We start from the raw sequence: 20,452 nt of genomic DNA on the forward strand, positions 1-20,452 counted from the left end.
ATGAAGCAGAGGTCCACAGCTACTCATGGAGAGGAAGGGAGCTGGACACCACATGGACGAGCTACGGCCTGAGCAAAACACAGGGACTCCCAGCTGCTAAAGCTGGACACAACAGCCAGAGGTGGGAAGGAGGAAAGCGGTCAGAGACAAGACACACACTTAGCCGGTCGTTGGTCGGGGCTATGGAGGACGTGGGACCAGAGACCAGAGACCAGGCGCCTACATGGGGAGGGGGAAGGGCAGCCGGACACATCCAAAGACAGCCACAGCGGGATGGACGTGGACTGGCTGAAAGCCTTTTGCATGTGCCCTTTGAGAGATATGAACTGGCGCACACTTTAGGCACTGTGGGTCATGCCTATTGAGCTCCCTAGTGAGGAGGCTGCAGGTTTTGTGGAGACAGACAAGAGGTGAGACTGTTTGATCTTACTCTTTTCACCAAGATGGCCCTTAGAGAGTGGAGATGTGGCCAACTAACTGCAGTGCTCACATACTTCTAGATCCTAGGGTAAAACTAAGAACTAGGAAAAAGAAAAAGGATGGCTGCACAGATACACACTCAATAGGACGCAAAAGGTTCCAGCCCTTTTTCCTGAGCTGAGCTGGGGTGGGGTGGGGTCACTGTGGGGCTGGGGCGTAACTCTGGGGATCCATGGAGGGGGGTGGGGGGTCAAGCTTGTTAACACACCCATGTGTGATGCCCAGGGGCCGGGAGAGCCATCTTCCCAGGATTGGCTCTCCGGGGGGCTGGTACGGGCCGATGGCAGTCGTGGTGTCCGCCTTCCACCCACCACTCCGAGCTCATCTGGTCTACCACCACCTCGCCGGGGTCAAAGGGCGGCGCCACCGTCTCGTCGTCGTTGTCCGTGCCGTACTCCACGTCGATCTCCGGGCGGGTGCCCGTGGGCGACTTCACCCGGTGCACCGTACGGCTCAGCAGGTACGCCCCGTCGGACGCACCCGGGGGAGGGCCGGCGGCCACCGCCGCGGTCTCGGCCACGTGCGAGGTCATCTGGTTGCGGATCATGGCCTCCCTGCGGAGCCGGTCCCCTCCTCCTCCTCCTCCTCCTCCTCCGCTGTGGTGCGCCGAGCGCTGGGTGGGAGCCGGAGCTGCCGCGGCGACCGTCGCCCGGCGTGACCAGATCTTGCGGCTGTCGGGCCCGTCGTACAGGCTGCTGTCTGACTCGGCGTACTCCTCCTCTTCGGGGTAGCTGACGGTGGCCAACTGGTCGGCGTAGTGCACGTGGAGCTGCGAGCGACGGCCCTGATGGCTGGTCGCCCGCAGGCTGGACTGAAGGGGCTGGGGCTGGGGCTGGGGCTGGGCGCGGGACCGGGTGCGGACGTGGCGGGCACTTTGGGCATGGTGGGCTCTTCGCGGGTGCGGGGTGGGCGCAGAGCGGCGCGCCGGTGACCGTCGCATGGGCTCTGCCTCGTCGTCCATGGTGTTGTCCTCCTCCTCGGTGAGCTCAGGGATGCTGAAGAGGTGCTTGCTGTGGTAGACCTGCGGCGGGAGCTTTATGATGCGCTCCAGGACCTCCTCATCGCTGTCCCACACCTCGGGCTGTGCATGAGTGTGTGTGTGTGTGTGTGTGTGTGTGTGTGGGGGTGGGGGGGTGAGAAGTTATTGTTTGTGGTGAAAATAGTGGTGGTGAAGGTGTGGCATCCCCACCGAAGATTCAACACATCAAAACCCAAGAGTGGGCAAGAAGGCGTGCAAGAGTGCAGAGAAAGAGAACAAAGAGAAAATTAAAACTGCAAGACTCAAAAAGAACAAATAAGAGGAAAACAAAGTAGGCGGGAAAGAGTCAGAGCAGTATTGCTGTCTGAGTATGCATATGTGTGTGTGTGTGTTTGTGTGTGTGCGGTATCAGTGGTGCGTGGTAGCCGGGTACATTCACAAGTGGCCTTCAGTATCTTCATTATTTTACTGAGCTAATTGTCATTAGGTCTTGTGCCAACATTGTTAATTTACCATGACCTAGCCAGACAAGCTGTTCCTGTGGTCAGTGTGCATGAAGCTATCTATTGCTTGAGGCATGGTAATTGCACTTGAAGCAGAGACTTTCTAATGAGGAGACACAGCTCTCAAAAAATCCTCCCTCACGAAAAACCTGGATTTTGATGACCTACGAGTGGTACAATATACTGACCAAAGATTTCAGAGCAGCCACATAGCCATGTTTCAGAGCAGCCACATAGCCATGTTTCAGAGCAGCCTCGTAGCGTTGAAGAATATTTTCATTTTTTAGAGCAGGAGATGAATAAACAAAGTTGGGCTAACTACAACTACTCAAGCAAGTAGTAAAGCCAGGGTTCCCACTCGAGTCAAAAGTAAAATTTCATGACTTTTCCCTGACAAAAAACCTGAATTTCCATGACTATATAATGAATAGTACAATATACCGATCAATGATTTCAGTGGACCCGCATAGCGGTCAAGAATCATACTTTTTTAGAGCGGGAGATGAATAACTAGGCATTGAATAAACACAGTTGGGCTGTTTTTGTGGCTGTCATACTAAATGGCTCAATTCGGATCAACCCATGCATCACTGGTGTGTGTGTGTGTGTGTGTGTGTGTGTGTGTGTGTGTGTGTGTGTGTGAGTGAGACTGCTTACCCTGCCAGCTATGCTGTAGCCCCTGCCCTGCACGTCTGCGAATGACTCTGAGTACAGGTCCTCCTCCTCCTCCTCCAGGATGTCGGACAGGTCAGAGCCTCGGCTGTTCTCTAGCTGGTAGTCAATGGTTGGTTCCACCAGACCGCCACCGTAACCCTGGAAACAAATAACAATGCATGCCTATGTAAACAAATGGCATATGGAAATTCACTCACCTCCATCACTGTATGAATGGAGAGGAGAGTTTCTGTATCAATAGAATAGTCTGGTTCCCAAACTATTCCCAGTCGTGTATCTCTGGGACACTCTACATCCTTACCCCCAGCACCATGGACAGCTCAGAATAATAGTCATTCTAAGGTGAGGTGATCAGACTCTCCGCTTAGTATTTCTCATTTTATCCAATGTGACTATAATATTACTAGGGCCAGTCTCCCCAGAGCCACTTGGGGTTAAGTGTTCAACACTTCAACACAAGAGTACAACAGCTGTTGTACTGGCAGCTGTTGCTAACCCAGCTATTTAGCCACTACTAACGCTACTAATGCTACCACCGCACTTTTCCCCTCACTCCTAACACACAGTAATTAATGAATTGTTGATTGGCAGGATTAAGTTGAGCCAACATTTGAGAAATACTTTTTTTTTGTAGTGACATGGCAGTTAGCCTGTTTGGGAAGGTAAATCACAGATTTATTTTGTGTACTCCAAGATCGATTTGAATATCCCCAAGAATATGTGTACCCCCCCTTTGACAACTTAACAAAACTATGATACATGACAGTGGGGACTACAAAGGACCGAATGCAGCCATTCAGTCTGGTAGTCTAATAAACATAAAGCATATGAAAACAATAGGTGCAGATGTCTCTCTGATGAACATCCTGACACTATGCTTACTACAGCCTACTAAATCAGCACCAATGAGAAGCAACTAAACCATCTGCTGTCTGTGAATATCATACCATAATGGAAGTTGGTTCAAACTTTAAACAAAGTTTAAATGGCCATCTACTTGTTAGACGCTTCGGTGGAAATGGCAACAACAGATGTAGAAACACATTTTTTAACTTCTACTTTTCTGCATTACAACATTTCTGCCTACCCTTTCAGTTTGATATATTAACAAATAGGGTTGCAAAGGGGCGGAAACTTTCCGGAAATTTACCATGGGAAGTTAAGCTGGGGAATTTTGGAAATATTCCAAATTGGAAACTTTAATGGAATTAAAGGAAATTATGGGAATTAATGGGAATTTACGGGAATTAACATGGAATTTTGGGTAACTCATTCAAACTGTTTCATATACAAACATTAACATTTTGTTTCGTAATAAGCGATATGATTTGTATGTTCGGATTTTTGCTTAGCTTAGCATACAAAGCTAGCTAGCATGCTAGTGGGAATCCTATTCTCTGCCTATGGTCTACTAGTGTGCTAAACTAGCAACACTGAACTGCCTAAGATACACTACACCACTCAACAACAAAATCCGATTGGTTGGAACATTTTTTCCCCATGCATATGAACGCACCATAGATTTCCTTTATGTCTAGCAGCCTATGCCGATTGCTGTGTGCATGTGATTGACATATGTGCAGGGTAGAAATTTGACTGAAATTGCATTAAATCGGGTTGTTTTAACTAATATTATGCTGCAAGATGGGGTTTTGTCCACTACATTTAAGTTCCCTGTTATAGACTAACTTGCCATATTAAAAATTCCCAGTTTATTCCCATTAATTCCCGTTTATTCCTGTTAATTCCCATATATTCCCATTAATTCCCATGGAAAGTTTCCAACTTTGAAAATTCCCGGATATTAACAAATAGAGCACATCATCTCAACAACAAACAGTAAAACAGACGGTATATTATTCCCAGAACTGACGACAATGCTGGCCAAATGGAACAAACAACAGAAAGAGAAAAAGCCCCTGTCTTCTGAAACTCAGCCATGCGGAATAGAACCTAGAGCTGGCAACGGGCTTGCATCAAGTCAAAAAGATAAACACTTATCAGCCATACAGACAAACATAAGTGAACATACACGAAAACATCACCCTACAAACACTGCTAAAGGCTGACTTGAGTAAGGCTGCTTAAAAACAGGAGCCTGACCTGGTGTCTTGCGGCAGGCCTCCCGTGGCCCAGGAACTCCTCGATGGACACCAGCCGCGTGTTCTCCAGGTCCTCCTCAGTCTCCGACTCGAACGGGGACGGGTTGGGCGGCCGCATGGGGTGCGTCTCCGGGGGGTTGAGGGAGTCCGTGTCCGGCACCTGCATTCGAGGCATGGGCACGTGGTAGGGCTCGTGCTGGTGGAGCTTGGCACTGGGGTCCTCCAGGTAGTCGGAGATGGAGACTACGGGGCGGGGGGACGCGGGACCAGGGCTCTCCGTCTCTCGGTGGGGCTCCAGCGCTGCGGAGATGCTGCCAGGTAAGGCCGCACTCACCTGCTGAGAGGGGCGGAGGGAATGACTTAACAAAAATGGCATCCGACACATCTACATGAAGGAACCCGTCCAAACTTAACTGATACCCACTGTAGACCTGGGGGATATTTCAAGTACGTGGTTTAGTGACAAAGCTGGGTTAGTTAATCCATAGTAAGGGGCTAAAAGTCCCTAAGAGCCATTTGTCTTTGTTCCTTTTCCTGACTGAATTAACTCATCAGAACATGCCTGTGTGTAGGTGAGGGATGAGAATCTGTAGAGAGTAAGAGTCTCTACTGAATAACCACGAGAGTCTAAATCTCTCAGTTATCAGTCATGCTACTGCAAAGCTAGTTGATGTGAACAATTTCTGGGTACTGAAGTTTGTCTGTTACTTACCGGTACGTAGACCGCTGGGTTGTTCATGGCAGACGGTGGTAACGCTGGAGGATGCTGCTGATGCCGCTGCTGATGTTGCTGCTGTTGCTGCTGATGATGTTGCTGTTGCTGATGATGCTGCTGTTGCTGCTGCTGCTGCTGCTGATGCTGCTGCTGCTGCATGGCCAATGACATGGGGGCAACAGACATGTGAGGGTTTGCCCAGGCCTCCATGTAGGAGCCGGCGGGCAGGGGGGCATTCGCGGTGATGGCTTTGGGAGAGTTGGCATAGGCCCCCCCGCCGGGGACCAATGTGTGTGCGTCTGGCGGCAAGCTGTAGGGCAGCGCTGGCATTTTGGCAGGCGAGTTGGTGAGGCAGGGCGACACGGCGGGCGAGGTGGGCACAGCGGTGGCGGCTGCCAGGACTGGCACAGGTAGACTTGGGGGCACAGGGCCTGCCATGATGGCAGCGAGTTTGGCCTGGACGTTGACGGGCACAGAGTCGGAGGACTCGCCGTGCGGGGACATGGTCCGCACGGTGAGCTCCTGAGCCGCCTTCACCGCCTGGATCTGAGACGGGCCCAGCAGGGCACTGCCCGCCGTGGGGGACGACACCTCCAACACCTGCAGGACAACACACACACACACACACACACACACACAATTAATTACATACAGTGCAATCATAGCGCAATCATTGGCAGAACATCATTCAAATTAAATCACTTTTGACTCATTAAACTTTCTACAGCAGCTGCAATTCACTGCCTGTTATTCCACTGACTAATAAACATCCTCTATGCACCTTTGCAAGTAACAGCAATGCAACACAATGCATATGCACATGCAATCTGTCAATAGAGTCTGCACCATTTACAAGGCTCCCAGCAAAGCCAGATGACAAGGGAGAGACAAAGATCCAGGGCAACCCTGGGATTTCAAAGTGGTATGGGAGGGAGAAAGAGAGAGACATGGAGGGAGTAGTGGTCCAAACCTTCTTCTTGTCTGCGTAGATGGTGTAGCCTGTGACGGAGACCCCATTGGAGGTTCCAGCAGCATCGATGGTGACCGGCAGCCAGCTGACGTTGGCGATCCCTGGAGAAGGCCCCTGCTCCAGCTGCACGTCCAGAGGAGCATCAGGGGGCCCTGGGGGTCAGCAGAGAGAGAGAGAGAGAGAGAGAGAGAGAGAGAGAGAGAGAGAGAGAATCAGATAATGCCATTCCCAAGGAACACATTGAATGCACTAGTGTTGACAACTGATCTGCTTCTACTTCTGAGGCAAGTCCCTATCGCATGCAAGTGAAACCACTGGTTTTAGCTCGTAGCATTAATAGATAATAAAAACACCAATTTCGCTGGTGAACACAAAGTTACTATGGATTTCCCGAATGACATTCTATGCTTTCATTTGGCAGTCCTGTGCTGTCTGTGTGCCTCCTCACCGGCGGTGAGCGTGTGGAAGGTGGTGACGGCGGTCTTGCGCTCGCGACTCTCCTGCGGAAGCTCCCAGGGCGTGCGGTGCGGCCGCGCCTCCACCTTGACGCGGTACTGCAGGTTGGGCGTGAGGTTGCTGAGGCACAGCGAGTAGCAGCCGGCCTTGACCAGCTCGCACTCCTCCTCGTTCAAGGACACGATGTGCACAAAGTTGCTGTTGCTGGGCAGCCACACCAGCGTGGCGGAGGTGGCGGTGACGCGCTCGGCGCGCAGCTGCGATGGCGCCACGCACACGTCGCGGCCCACCAGCAGGCTGCAGCGCACCTGGTCCGAGTTGCCGCGCTCGGTCAGGCTCTGCACGGACACGCGGTACGCCTTGGCTGCCACGTCCAGGCGCTCCAGCACGGCTTTGGTCTGGGAGCCGAACGGCACGTTGAGCCGCAGCTCCTGGTCCACGAAGACGTTGTAGCTCCACACGGCGCCCCAGCCGGCTGGCACCACCGGAGGCTCCCATCCGATGATGATGCTCTTGGCCAGCTGCTTGATGAGGGTGAGCTTGCGTGGGTAAGGCACTACGTCCACCTCCTCCAGGTCAAGGTCCAGGCCGTTGGTGATGGGGATGGTGAGGGCCGGGGCTGCGGGGGCAGTCTTGCCCACGGCGGGTTTGGGGACGGAGGCCGAGGACGCGGCCGACGTGTCGGTCCGCTCCGAGGTGGTGGTGGTGGTGGTGGTGGGGCCGAAGCGCACATGGTGGTGGTGTGAGGGCTGGAAGCGCTCACTGCCGCTGTGCAGGCTACTGTCCTGGAAGGAATTGTGGGACAGATCACCGGCCTCGTGGGCCTGGGCACTCATGACGTCGTCGTCCGACACACGCTCCACGAAGTTGGAGGGGACCAGCCCTCTCCGTCCATCCATCAGCTCACCTGAAGGAAGGGAAACGAGGGGAGACAATGTGACGGGGTGAGACATGGAGGTTCACACAGGACTGGTGGAAATGTTATAATATATGGCAAAAGGGCCTTTTTTCCTTTTTTTCCCTTTTATCTAGAAAAAATCTGATTATCATAATCTAACAGCCATATCTTATATAATTCTCAGACTTTCTCCAACTGTCAAGAAATGCTTTCTTCACATGTGAGGGAAACAGGAGTAAGCCCTATAAGACACAAAACTGTAGTCAAACTAACCTTCATAGAAGCCATCGTCATCCATATCCCCATACACATAGATGTACTCTCCTGCTGTGAGTGGGAGCTCCACCTCTGGGTTATCATTCGGGCCATCGTAAGGGTTATAGCTGCACCATGGAATAGCAGGCATGAGAGAAACAAATCAATCCCAATGTATAATGCAAGTGTTACTGAGGAGGCGCACTGTAGAGATCCATACCTGTATCTGGCAATGAAGACCTGTAGTTTGGCAGCCCCTCTGCTTGCAGAATAGGGAACGGGAGACACATCTATATCCAACTCCTCTACCTCACTGGCAGTGTCCACCTGGAGCACAAAGTCAAACACGCAGTTGGCTTCCAAACCTCAGCCGTGTATCGAGGCAACAAAATGCAGTTAGCTTCCAAAACCATTTACAATTTAAATGCCTGTCTGTATACTGATGGTTTCAGAAGTCTTATCAGTCGATTCACAACAGCATGCGGATTCCAAGTCTGTGTGTGTTTCTTGTCTTTGCTGTATAAATACTTTTAGCCGCTCAGCCGTCGGCAGATTGTGTCCACTGTTGTGCCCAGATTGAGTGAGTGTGTACGCTCACACAGGGCTGTGTTTATAGGACACCTGGCGTCACAGAGACAAATTCTTTGTGTATACTTTGTGAGGGAGAGAAGAGAGGGAAATTAAGCTATTTGGACTCCTACTCTAGAGGGCGGTTGCATAATAAGGTTTAGATTCGGCGGAAGCAGAGTTCAAACTGCTTAAAGAGAATGTGCTCTGCCTGCGCCGCTGCCTTAATACCAACATCATTTAGAAATATTGGCCAGACAGGCTACATTGCGGTTTCCAAATCTGTAAATAAACTATGCTAAGCTAACGCTAATGGTTGTCTACACTAAATGGATATATTTAGAGCACAAGCCAATAGAAATAATAAAGAAAATCAGAGGAGTCGCATATATTTATAGCTCACAGGGGAAAACCTTTTCAGGATAATCACTTACAACTACTACACCCCTCATAATCCACTGTGGCCAAAGGATTATCTCACTAAATATGAGATTTAGCGAGCTGCTCGCTGGGCGAGACATTGACTCGGTCTTTAAAAGGAAGACCGACGTGTGCAAGACACCATCAAGAAAGTGCAAACATAATCTGTTGGAGAGCACAGTGCTGTTAAATACAGGCCTACTGACGCTTGTGTACGAGTAAAAATAATATCAGCCATGCTGGTGGCTTTGCATGCTAGCTGTGCAGGAGAGAGTGAGCGAATGTGTATGCTTGCATGTGTGTGTGTGTATGTGTGTGTGTGTGTGTGTGCGTGTGTGTGTGGCTTTTGGCAACAGAATGGTTAAATTAGTTTTTCTTTTAAACCCATCAAGACCAACAAAATCCACGCAATACATGTGATTGAATCTTTGGCTTTGTAATCTCAACAAGCAATCCATCTATGGCCAAACAAGAGAGAGAAAAAAAAACATAACAGAAACTACAACTGTCATACTTGTGCATATCCTTGCGTTTGTGTGTGTGTATTTGGGGAACATGTGTATATCACTGTATGTATGCATGTCAGTGTGTGTATACAAGGTGTGTGTGTGTGTGTGTGTGTGTGTGTGTGTGTGCAGCTGTGCGATATGCGTATAAGCCTGACGGTGTGAGTCAGTGTGTGTGTGCGTGCGTGATTATGTATATTGTGTGTGTGTGTGTGTGTGTGTGTGTGTGTGTGTGTGTGTGTGTGTGTGTGTGTGTGTGTGATTATGTATGTGATATGTGTGTATGCCAGAGGTTAAGAGATGCATGTGTGTGTGTGTGTGTGTGTGTGTTTTCCTCACCTCGTGGGTGGGACTAGCTTTGCGTGGACTGTGTGGCCGGGACCCGGGCGTGAGGTGGGTGGTGTCGGACTTGGTGGTGCTGGAGGTGGAGGCGGACTTGGCGCTGATGGTGGGCAGCTCGCGGTGCTTGGTGGTGGGGGAGCGTTCCAGCCTGGCAAACCCCGCCAGACCCACGGCGTGTGGAGTGGAGCCGGCCCGCAGCATAGCCTCCACGTCCACTGCACCATCACAGAGAGAGAGAGAGAGAGAGAGAGAGAGAGAGAAAAATAGAGAAAGAGAGAGAGAGAAAGAGACAGACAGAAAGAGAGAGAGACAGAGAGAGAGAGCGAGGGAGAAGAGAGAAAGACAGAGAAAGAAAGGGAGAGAGAAAGAAGAGAGACAGACGGACAGACAAAGGGAGAGTTGAGGGGGCAGCAGACAGAGGAGAAGACAGTTCAGAGGACAGAGAGAAAATCAGGAGAGAGGGAAAAAATAGTTAATAAAATAACACTTGCATTTGCTGATCAGCACAAATATGTTTCCACACAACTGGCAGAGCCAAATTAGGTAGATCTCACATTGATTGTAACTAAAATAAATACAGACATGATACATATGCATGCTGGGGAGCACGTTAACAACATAAAAAGGTTGCTCTCTGACTGTCTGCTACACAATCGTACTCTTCACCCAAACGTAACCAAACTCCTACACACACATAAGGCCCTAATTTAAATGCTGGGCACAGAGTCGTTAGTTCATGCACGAGAACTTTGCTCATAGACTGACTTTGCACTTTGCCCAGCATCTAAAGTAGGGCCCCATAGCGGGCTTGGTGAACACCACTGTGCGGGTGTAAAGGTCAGCATGTGAGACTTCAGCGGCCTGAGTGCTCCATCACTAGTGTGAGATCTCTCACCATCTTCCTTATGTCATCAAGGCCGGGCACCTCACGAGGCCAGTGGGGGCGGCTTTAGAGCACAGCGGATAACAGATGGACACAGGCAGCAGCCAGCTCCACATTCAAAGTCAATAAGTATGCACACTGGTCTCAACGTTAGATTTTAGCATGGGAAAGATATTTAAAACACTGAGCATTTAACAACTGAAATCAACAACCAAAAAACTGAAAAATCTTCAGAAATGATATACTCTTAGTGTAATTGGAGGGATCAAATGGGATTTGTGCTAATACACTTTTTAAAACAAAACAAAATGGCATCATTCCACCGCCACTGAAAAATGAGCTGCACACAGACTCTCCCATGCTCCGGTCATGCATGGTGTTTGACCACGGCGGTGTGGCAAAAGGGACCATGACCATGACCTGGTCCAGTTCTATCACCAAGCCAGGCGGTGACCATTCAGTGGCATAGTGGACCATCATGCAGGTGACCACAGTATAACAGAACAGAAGAAAAAAAGGGAAGTGACCGTGAGAGAGACGACTAAAAAAAAACAAACTCTGAGTGGATACCCTGTTCCGCAGCGGCACAGGGGGGAACATCTGTCCCCTCCAGAGTCCAGAAGGCAATATCACCGAGAGAAAGCATCACCTCTGCATCACTAGCGCCTACAGGGAGAGACAGCACAAGGCACAACAGAGGTCTCTAAGGAGCAGACAGCACTAGCATGCCTCTGTTTGGTCATTTAGCACTGGAATGCAACCAGCATGCAGAACAGAGGGTCCTTTGTGGAGTCCATTACTTCATGTGCTGAGGCAAAGGGGATATTATTATTATTATTATTATTCAAAGCCAATGTGTAAAAAACACTACTGCTGTCGTCACTGTGGTACTCATAATCATTGACATTAACACAGAAAAGTCACTGCTTCTTGCAGTAGTGTCCCCATGTACAAATATCTTACCAGCCAATCAGGCATGTGTATTTCCTGTGAAGGACACCTCAATATGCATGATACTACTGGGCATATCTAGTACTAAGGCTGAGTGTTACTCAATACTGCATCATGTGGATTTGACTGACTCCCATGCCTGGAGGCTCAGACTCAGCAGGGCACAAACAAGAGGCTGGAAATCCCCCCACTCAGAAAAGAGAGGCGTGAGATTAACAATGAGGAGGAAGAACCAGTAAACATTTGGAACAGGTGGGTGGTCTTGGGGGCGGGGGGTGAAGGAAATAATTCTGTATTCATATTTTATGTGAACAGTTTAATGATTCAAGTCTTTATGACTTGAATACTGTGTAGTTCTTATGGTCATCTTATGGTCACATTGAAGAAAAAGAAGAGGAACACAGGGTGTGGGGGAACGCCTCCTATTAATAGAGCCAAGCACCGCCCTAAGCACATTTTGCACACATACACATCCTAAACATTGTGCACCACATGAAGAATGGAAACTGGCTTTGGTTGCAGTTTCTTAGCTGTTTCTATGGTAGATGATGTCAGTCTTTCTACTGTTGTTATTTTTTATTCTCCCATGATCTGTATCCCTAAAAGTCCTCTGTTGTTAATAAGCTGATTCATAATTTATGTAAGCAAGTTTAGATGTTCAAGTCTTTAAGGACTTGAAAAGGGGGAATTGAAGGAAATAATTCTGTATTCATATTTTATGTGAACAGTTTAATGATTCAAGTCTTTATGACTTGAATACTGTGTAGTTCTTATGGTCATTTGTGATTTTGTACCCATGTGTACCCTGTGTGTGTGTCTTTGGTCTGTATGCAATGTATCCATTGTCTAGCCTTGAATTCAATGAAGTTGTCTAGATGCCTTTTGCCTATCACCAAGGTGTGAATGTTTGTAGAACAGCATGTGTCCAGGCCTCTGAAGGACTTCCCAGGAAAGGGGGTAGTTTTATTTAAAAGATAATAGAAGCTGACCAGACCTGATGAAGGCCTAATCCTCATCCTCCCTTTCTATTGCATATTCAAACTGGGTTGGACCTAGAGGTCACTCCTTCTTTTGTTTGTAACATAAAGTTAATATACGCCTCAGAGAAGAAGAGAAATACTGAGAACATCTGGTGGAAACCCATGATGGGGTGATACAAACATGTACCTCTCTCCCTTGAGGGCCACTGGCCCTCATTGAAAAGAATGAAGCCTGGATCCTGACTTGCATCGTCCTGATTGAGTCTCAAGAGAAATATGGTAGTAAAAAATATACTATCAGGGGGAGGGAGGGGGGTGTTCTCAGCTTTGGAGGCTACCTGTCTCCCCCGGGAGCCCGTTGGTCAGGTGGGTGAGGCTGGGGTGGGACAGCAAGCCCGAGCTGTCCAGGTCCACCTTGGAGGCCTGCAGCCGGAACTTCTCCAGCTCCTGCGAGAGCATGCCGAACTGCTCGCTCTGGCTGCGGCATTTGTCCTCCAGCTCACGCACCTTAGACTGCGGACGAGACAGAGTTGGCGTTACACTTAGCACATGAACATCACAAAGTTGTTAAGCCTATTCTAGTGTTTATTCAGAGGAAATGCTTAACATGCTTTAATAATCCACATTTCATGTATTATTTCATTCCAAAATTCACATGTCAATACAACATTATATAAAGTTCAAACTGTTTCGTATATATGCATTTCATGTGCAACTGAGCGCATATATACAAAAGCAGTGAAAGGGCAAGTGGCAGATGAAGAGGCTGCCAGGAAGAGAGGCTGAGAGGTATTGGCGAGTGAGAGGCAGTAGTAATGTAGGGTGCAAAAGCATGGCAGTCATGTGCAGCACAGCGTGCCGTGCAACTCCAGCTGCAACAAGCCGCCTTTTTATTTGCTCCTTTCTGCTCCGAGAGAGAGAGAGAGAGAGAGAGAGAGAGAGAGAGAGAGAGAGAGAGAGAGAGAGTGTAGAGGTGCGAGCTGTGAACACGGCCGCTTTGGCTTCCGGCTGCGGTGCGGCTTCCTGTCACACACACCCAAGCTCGCATATGAACACACAAACACACTACAGTACACATGTACACACACACACACACACACACACACACACTCACAGACACACAAAGACACACACACACACACACATACACACAGACAGACTCACGTGCACATACTCTTGAGCATGCATTCACACTCATACAACACAAGAGTTTGTAGACTCCTCCTCACCGACGAAAAGCACACACCCGCACACACCCATACGCCTGCATAGCACACATACTGTATTATCTAAGATCACAATATACCAAATCAAACTTACTAACACACTTATCTATTGGTATACAAATGACTATCTATTAGTGTCCACTAGCAGCTTATCTAAAATGTGCACATCTCTATGGCGATAGATAGATAGATATAGATAGATAGATAGATAGATAGATAGATAGATAGATACTTTATTGATCCCCAAGGGGAAATTCAATTACATTCATTCATTAGTGCGTCAGCAGCACGTTCAGAAATGAGGTGGTGTGGCTTTAACAGAGAGCTCAGAGGCCTGTCTGTCCGGCTGGAGCTGCAGCAAGCGAGGACACAGCAGGACAGCTTAGCATTCAAAGAGGATTCCAGCACCTGACAGGGCCTCACTCTACTCGCTTCCACACACTCAGTATGGAGATATAGAGCATAGAGCAGCGCAAGGAGACATCTACACACACACACACACACACACACACACACACACACACACACAGGCTAAAGAGCTTGCTGTCTCTAGCTGCGATGCTCACTTAACATTGCCATCATCCCTTACTCACCCGCAATCACAGAGACACACACACACACACATTCATACACTCATATAACTAGGAGTTGCACTCAGCAAACACTTGAGGTATGTGCTGCTGCTTGGCCAGCCATACGTGTCTCTGACCAGGCAATTTGAGACTCAGAGACACTAAACAAGGACATCATGACATCAGGCCGGTTTCCTGTGTATCGCTTCTATGTAACGTTTCACATACACAAACAAATGCACACACATACACACAACATTTGTGTGCACACACTCACACACAGACACACACACAGTAGTCGTCATGGTTTGGTTGATGCTTAGGGGCAAGGATTAGGCTAGAGTGTAGAAGCTGAGGGCACAGGACAGGACGGGACGGGGGAAGGGGGTAAAACACACTACGAGAAACTCGCGTTGAGCTAATACCTGCATGCAGTCCAGTGTGTTCTGATTAGCAGCAAGAGAACACAGCAAAAGAACAAACACACAAAACAAACACAAAGACACAAAACAGAGCACCTCAGAACCTCATGCATGCTTATCAGACATCAGGGGGAGAAGACATGGTTCAGTGATTATTAGTGGAACTCCAGTACGCACGGAGGCCTATCAGCCCAGTGATCACTGTGCACATCCTGCCAGAGCAAAGGTGCAGCGCTATCAGTCACCCAGATCTCACACTACACCCATTTAGAGTCCTTGCGTAAGAATTGGATTGATAAAAATCATCTTGGACCGAGCAAAACTCTAAAAAAAGCTCTCTGCAGACTATTCAGTCAGATTTCAACAACACAGATGTACACAGTGATCTGGGTTAGGAGCGGGAAAAGTCAGAGAAAAAAATAGAAAGTGAGAGAGAGAGAGAGACAGAGAATAGGAGTTAGCGAGAGATAGCATTTCAAAAATTGGAGGACACTGTACCAACTCCCTCCGCAACACAAGCTGGATCAACTCCTAAGAATGAGAATTACACAAACTTCATTAATTATATGGGGACAGAGAAACTATCTTTACTGAACAGTAGCAACACCCCTTTGCTCAGGCTAGAGAGCCTCTTCAACACTATTCAACTCTCGGTCTTTCACATCAGGCCTTTTAAGGTGTCATCTTGCTCTCATACTTCATGAGAGAATATTGATGGGCCATGAAAGAATTTCTGCTTCTAGTTTAGTCTGTGCCCCACACATAATGAAACACAAATTGCTAGGTTTTATTACAATGGGGGTTGGAGGGGCGAGGAGGTGAACGCCATGGACCCACAGGGACACTTGAAGTGACACTTTGACACAGGAGAGAGGAGCTACTTCCTCTTCTTGAGCAACAGAACACACACAAAGGGAGTGAGGGGCGGTGTTGGTGGTGGTGGGGGGGGGGGGGGGGCTTCATGAGAGAGAGAGAGAGAGAAAGAGAGAGAGAGTTGGAGGAACAAAAGTCGAGAAAGTTGGCGCCGAGAAAAGTGCACACAGAGGCGTACATCCTGATGTGTGGCCGGAGGGCGGGCGCATTATAGCACACAGTGCAGCACAAAAGCACGTAGGCAGGCTTTCACAACTGCAGCAGCGCTAACAGGTGTTTGAACAGAGAACAAAGACTCAATTATGCATTCCAGCTCCATTAGTGGCCCAGGCCTTTTGTGTCGTCTGCGACCGAGCGGAGACGGAGCGAAAGCCACATTTAAATATAAACGAGGCTCTGGCGTGTATATATGGGAGCCAGTTGAGACACCACAACTCGTGTCTTCCTGAACTTAAGCCGTTTGAGTTCAGTCAAAGAGTTTTGCAGACACACTCGGTCTGACCCTCCATGGCATTTAACTGGCTTACACCAAAAGTGAATATGTCCTGAGTCATGAACCACAGACTACAGGACAGAAAAGAAAAAGAAATAGACCATCAAGTTCTGGTAAAAAAAAAAGCTGTGACATGACAACATCAATGGAGGCGTGTGTGAGCATGATATTTTACTGCGCTACTCAGAATGTACTCTCGGTGAAATCAAGCATCTTCTCTCCTGTGTCAACATTTCCAAAGCTTTCCTAAAGGCGCTGGTAGGTTGTTGGGGGGGGAGGGGGGGGGGTGCCTGAAACCATGGAGGACATACAGGAACACAGGCATGCAGATGGCAGCTCACCTCCAGCACCTGAACAACACCCTCATGCTCCCGTTTGGCAAATAACTGTGCCTGCAATAAATAAAACAATAAATTATATTATGTCAAATAATACATATCTATATAACTAAATAAAGCAAATAACCAAAAAGCACACATACTAACAGCAGCTCAGAAACCACAACTTACTTCACTACACTACACTAAATCAGGATAAAAACCAAAATCTAACATGCAATAACTCTGTGTATGAAAAGCACTCTCATGTGCCAAGCAAGCATGTTCACTAAGCGGCGTGTTTGTTATGCGCTGTGTGTACGAAGCACTCTGTTTGCAGTAAAGGGATTAAACTGGTGCCTCTATAATGAAGTGGAGCCCAACATGGCCTCGGCCCTGATGGCACCCCCTGCTGGGCGGCTCTTTATTGGCCAGACCAACAGCAGGCTGGGCTCAGCTGGCTAACAGGGGGCCCGAGGCGTACTGAAGAGGGCTACGGCTTGTGCTAATGCCAACATGACATGGTTATGGGGGGTCTTTACAGAAGAGAGCTTAATAACACAATAACTCGTTATTCACAATAATAATGTTATAATCTGTTTCAATAAGGTTTTCCAATATTGGTTTAAATAAGTATATTATCATTATTTATCAACAGCAAACAGCAGCATCAGTAGCAGAGTTTGCCGCAAGTCAACTATATTGTGCATGTTGATGTATGTATTCGGCAGAAGGGATTAATGAACTAGCTCTGGCCCAAACGGTATGCAAGGTTGACAAATGATCTGAGCACACACACACACACACACACACACACACACACACACACACACACACACACACACACACACACACACACACACACACACACACACACACACACACACACACACACACACACACAGCAGCATGGTCTGAATGATGACGGTGCTGAGGGCCTGCTACGGACGCCGGAGTCTGAGGGCCCGAGGGGACTCACCCGCTGTAGCCGCTTGATCTCATCCTGCTTGAACTTGAGGATAGCCAGTGCCTGCTCATGTTCCAGTTCCAGCTGCTGCCTTCGCTCAGCGACCTCTCGCATGTGCTACACACACACACACACATACACACACACACACACACGATGTTGAAAGATATTGATAATAATCAATCAATTAATTAAATCTATTGTTTATAGTGCAGTATCACCAAAATGTGTGACTATGTGCCCAATAAAATGAAAATATGCCATTTTATGCATACCTGTATATATTCACATACAGAGCACAGCATTCGCAAATTAAAAAAATGGTCATAAAGCCAGATTATAACCTATCTGATTAAAGTCAGATTATAATCTATCTGAATAAAGTCAGATTATAAACTAGCTGACTTCGTAGTTAAGAGTAAATTGAGCTCCTAGTGATCCCCCTTTTTACACATAAAGGAAAACTTTGGTGATATGAAGGCCCAGACAATACCTTTAGGACCTGCTCTAGGTTCTCCAGTTTGGCACGGAGTCTCTGGTTCTCCTCGAGAACTGAATTGTGTTGAGCGCTCACTTCAGAGAGCTCCTGCCTCAGCTCCTCATTCTCAGTCTGGGACTGGGGAACAATCACAACACTTCACATCACCTCACTGGACATCACTGGACATCACTATACATCACAGCTCTGTTGCCTCATCAGTCTTCACGCTACATTCCGACAGAAATAAACTGGCAATAAAAGACCATGGAATGTTAATGAAATTTGACTATTACAGGCAACGAGACGTTTCGAATAATAAAGTTAAAATGATTTCAAGTTTGAGGTGACAGCGATGGGCGTTGACCGAACCTGGGTTTGTTTACCCAGCTTTAGGGTCCTTCTCACTGGGGATAGGAGACAGGTGCTCTAGCTAAATGTCTTCTTGACATTGTGCTCCTCAAAATGTATTATTGGTATTATTATTTTCTTCTCTATTATTGTGTTAAATGTTCCAAATGTAAAGCACTTTGAGCTGCATTCTGTGAATGGTGCTATACAAATATAGCTTATTATTATTATTATTATTATTATTATTATTAATAATAATAATAATAACTAGGAGGCCACATGATAGCTGTGACCATTAGCTTTACTTGGTACGAGTCCCAGATTACTGCTCACCATATTAAACAATCAGCATTTACATACATTTTCATTTAGACGGCAGGTGACAGGATATGATGAAATCTCAGTACCAAATGACAAAATGAAGTAAATCGTGCAATTCTGCAGTTGATACAGTAGGGGCACAGAATGCTGTCCTGCTGTCAGCTGCAATTGGGATTATTCTTTTAGGGATGTTCAGTTGAATTATTATATAGTTGACTAGACTTGACTGGTATCTAGTAGACCCTTTTACATTTACATTTAGCTGACGCTTTTATCCAAAACCACTTACAAAAAAAGGAAACAATAACAGCAACATGGGCTCGAAACGGTGGGCTCAGGAATCATGCCTGCATATACTTCTAGGGGGAGTGGAGGAGAGGTCACTCACCTGGTCAAGCAGCTGAGCCTTCCGCCTGAGGAGTTCTGCCTCCTCGGCTAATCTCTCATTTTTGCCACGCTCCTCATCGAGCTGGCTCTCCTGGTAGCGGAGAAAAACACACACAATGCACACACACACACATTTCAGAACTCAACAAGATCACACTGCAGATTTACTGTTACTACAGCAAATACAGTGGCTTGCAAAAGTATTCAAGTGAGAAAAAGAATATGCAAATGAAGACTCTAGATATCTAAGTGCTTTGATGTCAATTGAGCATCACCGGCTCCATAAGAAGAAAGAGGACAGTGCATCACACCACCCACATGCTGTGTAGAAAAGGATTCTCTGTGTAAAATGCTGTGTAAAAACAAATCTTTATTCCTCAAAAAAAAACACATTCAGAAGTTTTTCCTCCAAATGGATTGGAATTGGAATGTTTTTTCCTCCAAATGAATTGGAATTGGATTGGAATGGAATGGATAACTCTACATATTTGACTAATGTATTATGTGGGGATGTATGAACATGCTAACTCCCCAACATGGCTAGCCTCCCTGCTCCTCTGTCACCTTCGGCCTGACTAAACACTTTACAGCATCACACACAATAGCACACAATAGCAAATTCTAAATTCTAAATGGAGAAATTCAGCCAGAGATGCTGGAACCGGAAACTGATACTCAAGCAGAAAAAGAAGAGCAAGAGCTAATGGTTTGGTCAAAGCCCTGATCGAAATCCGACTGAGAATAAATCCAGGACTGCCATCCCATCAACCATAAGGCTGTATAGAAATTTTACCAATAGGAATAGGGAAAATGGCAAACCACAATAGCAGTGGTACTGGAGGTCTACTACGGTGCTTCTACTGAACTACATGACCAGCATGTTTGTATTACATGCATAAACACGGTAGGATGTTGGGTGCATTAGGAAAAGGACAAGAGTGCTACTCACCAAATCCAGACATCTCTTCTGCCGCTTCCTAACATCATGCTCAAGACTTTCACATTCTTTTCTCTTTTTGCTCAACTCACTTTCCTGCAACAACAAAAAAGCCGTTCATTTATGACCAGTGCCGAGAAATATGCTGACAGGACTGTTTAGACTGCACGACACATACAATGGGCTCTTTTAATTATCTGCAATATCCAATACTGGATTTTAGATGTGAAAATCCAATACTGGATTTTGAGATATTGAGATGTAAAATCACTGAAAATCTGCAGTAAACACCACCTGCTGTATATCGTTTAGAAATGAATGACTGTGCATATATACCACTGAATTAATCTGAAATCCTGGAAGAATAAGCGTGTGATTTAAATATTGACCTCTGGCACACTAACGCCAAGGAATTACAAAGCTTAG

At 47.3% G+C, this 20,452-nt stretch overlaps 1 protein-coding gene across 1 annotated transcript in view; it reads right to left on the reverse strand.

Annotated features, from left to right (window-relative positions):
* tspoap1 (TSPO associated protein 1) overlaps window positions 1–20,452 on the reverse strand; it is an 82,319-nt gene that overhangs the window by 12,962 nt on the left and 48,905 nt on the right. Inside the window, exons 8-21 of the mRNA XM_076273590.1 lie at window positions 20,039–20,122; window positions 19,091–19,180; window positions 18,046–18,168; window positions 17,565–17,669; window positions 16,610–16,660; window positions 13,021–13,195; window positions 9,866–10,083; window positions 8,254–8,360; window positions 8,052–8,161; window positions 6,873–7,787; window positions 6,425–6,576; window positions 5,452–6,054; window positions 4,741–5,076; window positions 2,620–2,775 (exon numbers count right to left, since the gene is read on the reverse strand). Of these exons, the coding sequence (XP_076129705.1) occupies window positions 2,620–2,775; window positions 4,741–5,076; window positions 5,452–6,054; window positions 6,425–6,576; window positions 6,873–7,787; window positions 8,052–8,161; window positions 8,254–8,360; window positions 9,866–10,083; window positions 13,021–13,195; window positions 16,610–16,660; window positions 17,565–17,669; window positions 18,046–18,168; window positions 19,091–19,180; window positions 20,039–20,122 (3,225 nt within the window). The remainder of the gene's footprint in view (window positions 1–2,619; window positions 2,776–4,740; window positions 5,077–5,451; window positions 6,055–6,424; window positions 6,577–6,872; window positions 7,788–8,051; window positions 8,162–8,253; window positions 8,361–9,865; window positions 10,084–13,020; window positions 13,196–16,609; window positions 16,661–17,564; window positions 17,670–18,045; window positions 18,169–19,090; window positions 19,181–20,038; window positions 20,123–20,452) is intronic.

The sequence above is a fragment of the Alosa pseudoharengus genome, unplaced genomic scaffold (assembly GCF_046254945.1).
Source record: "Alosa pseudoharengus isolate Yale_2024_CS ecotype anadromous, Long Island Sound unplaced genomic scaffold, YU_APseudo_1.1 YU_APseudo_1.1_scf_8, whole genome shotgun sequence".
Classification (NCBI taxonomy): Eukaryota; Metazoa; Chordata; class Actinopteri; order Clupeiformes; family Clupeidae; genus Alosa; species Alosa pseudoharengus.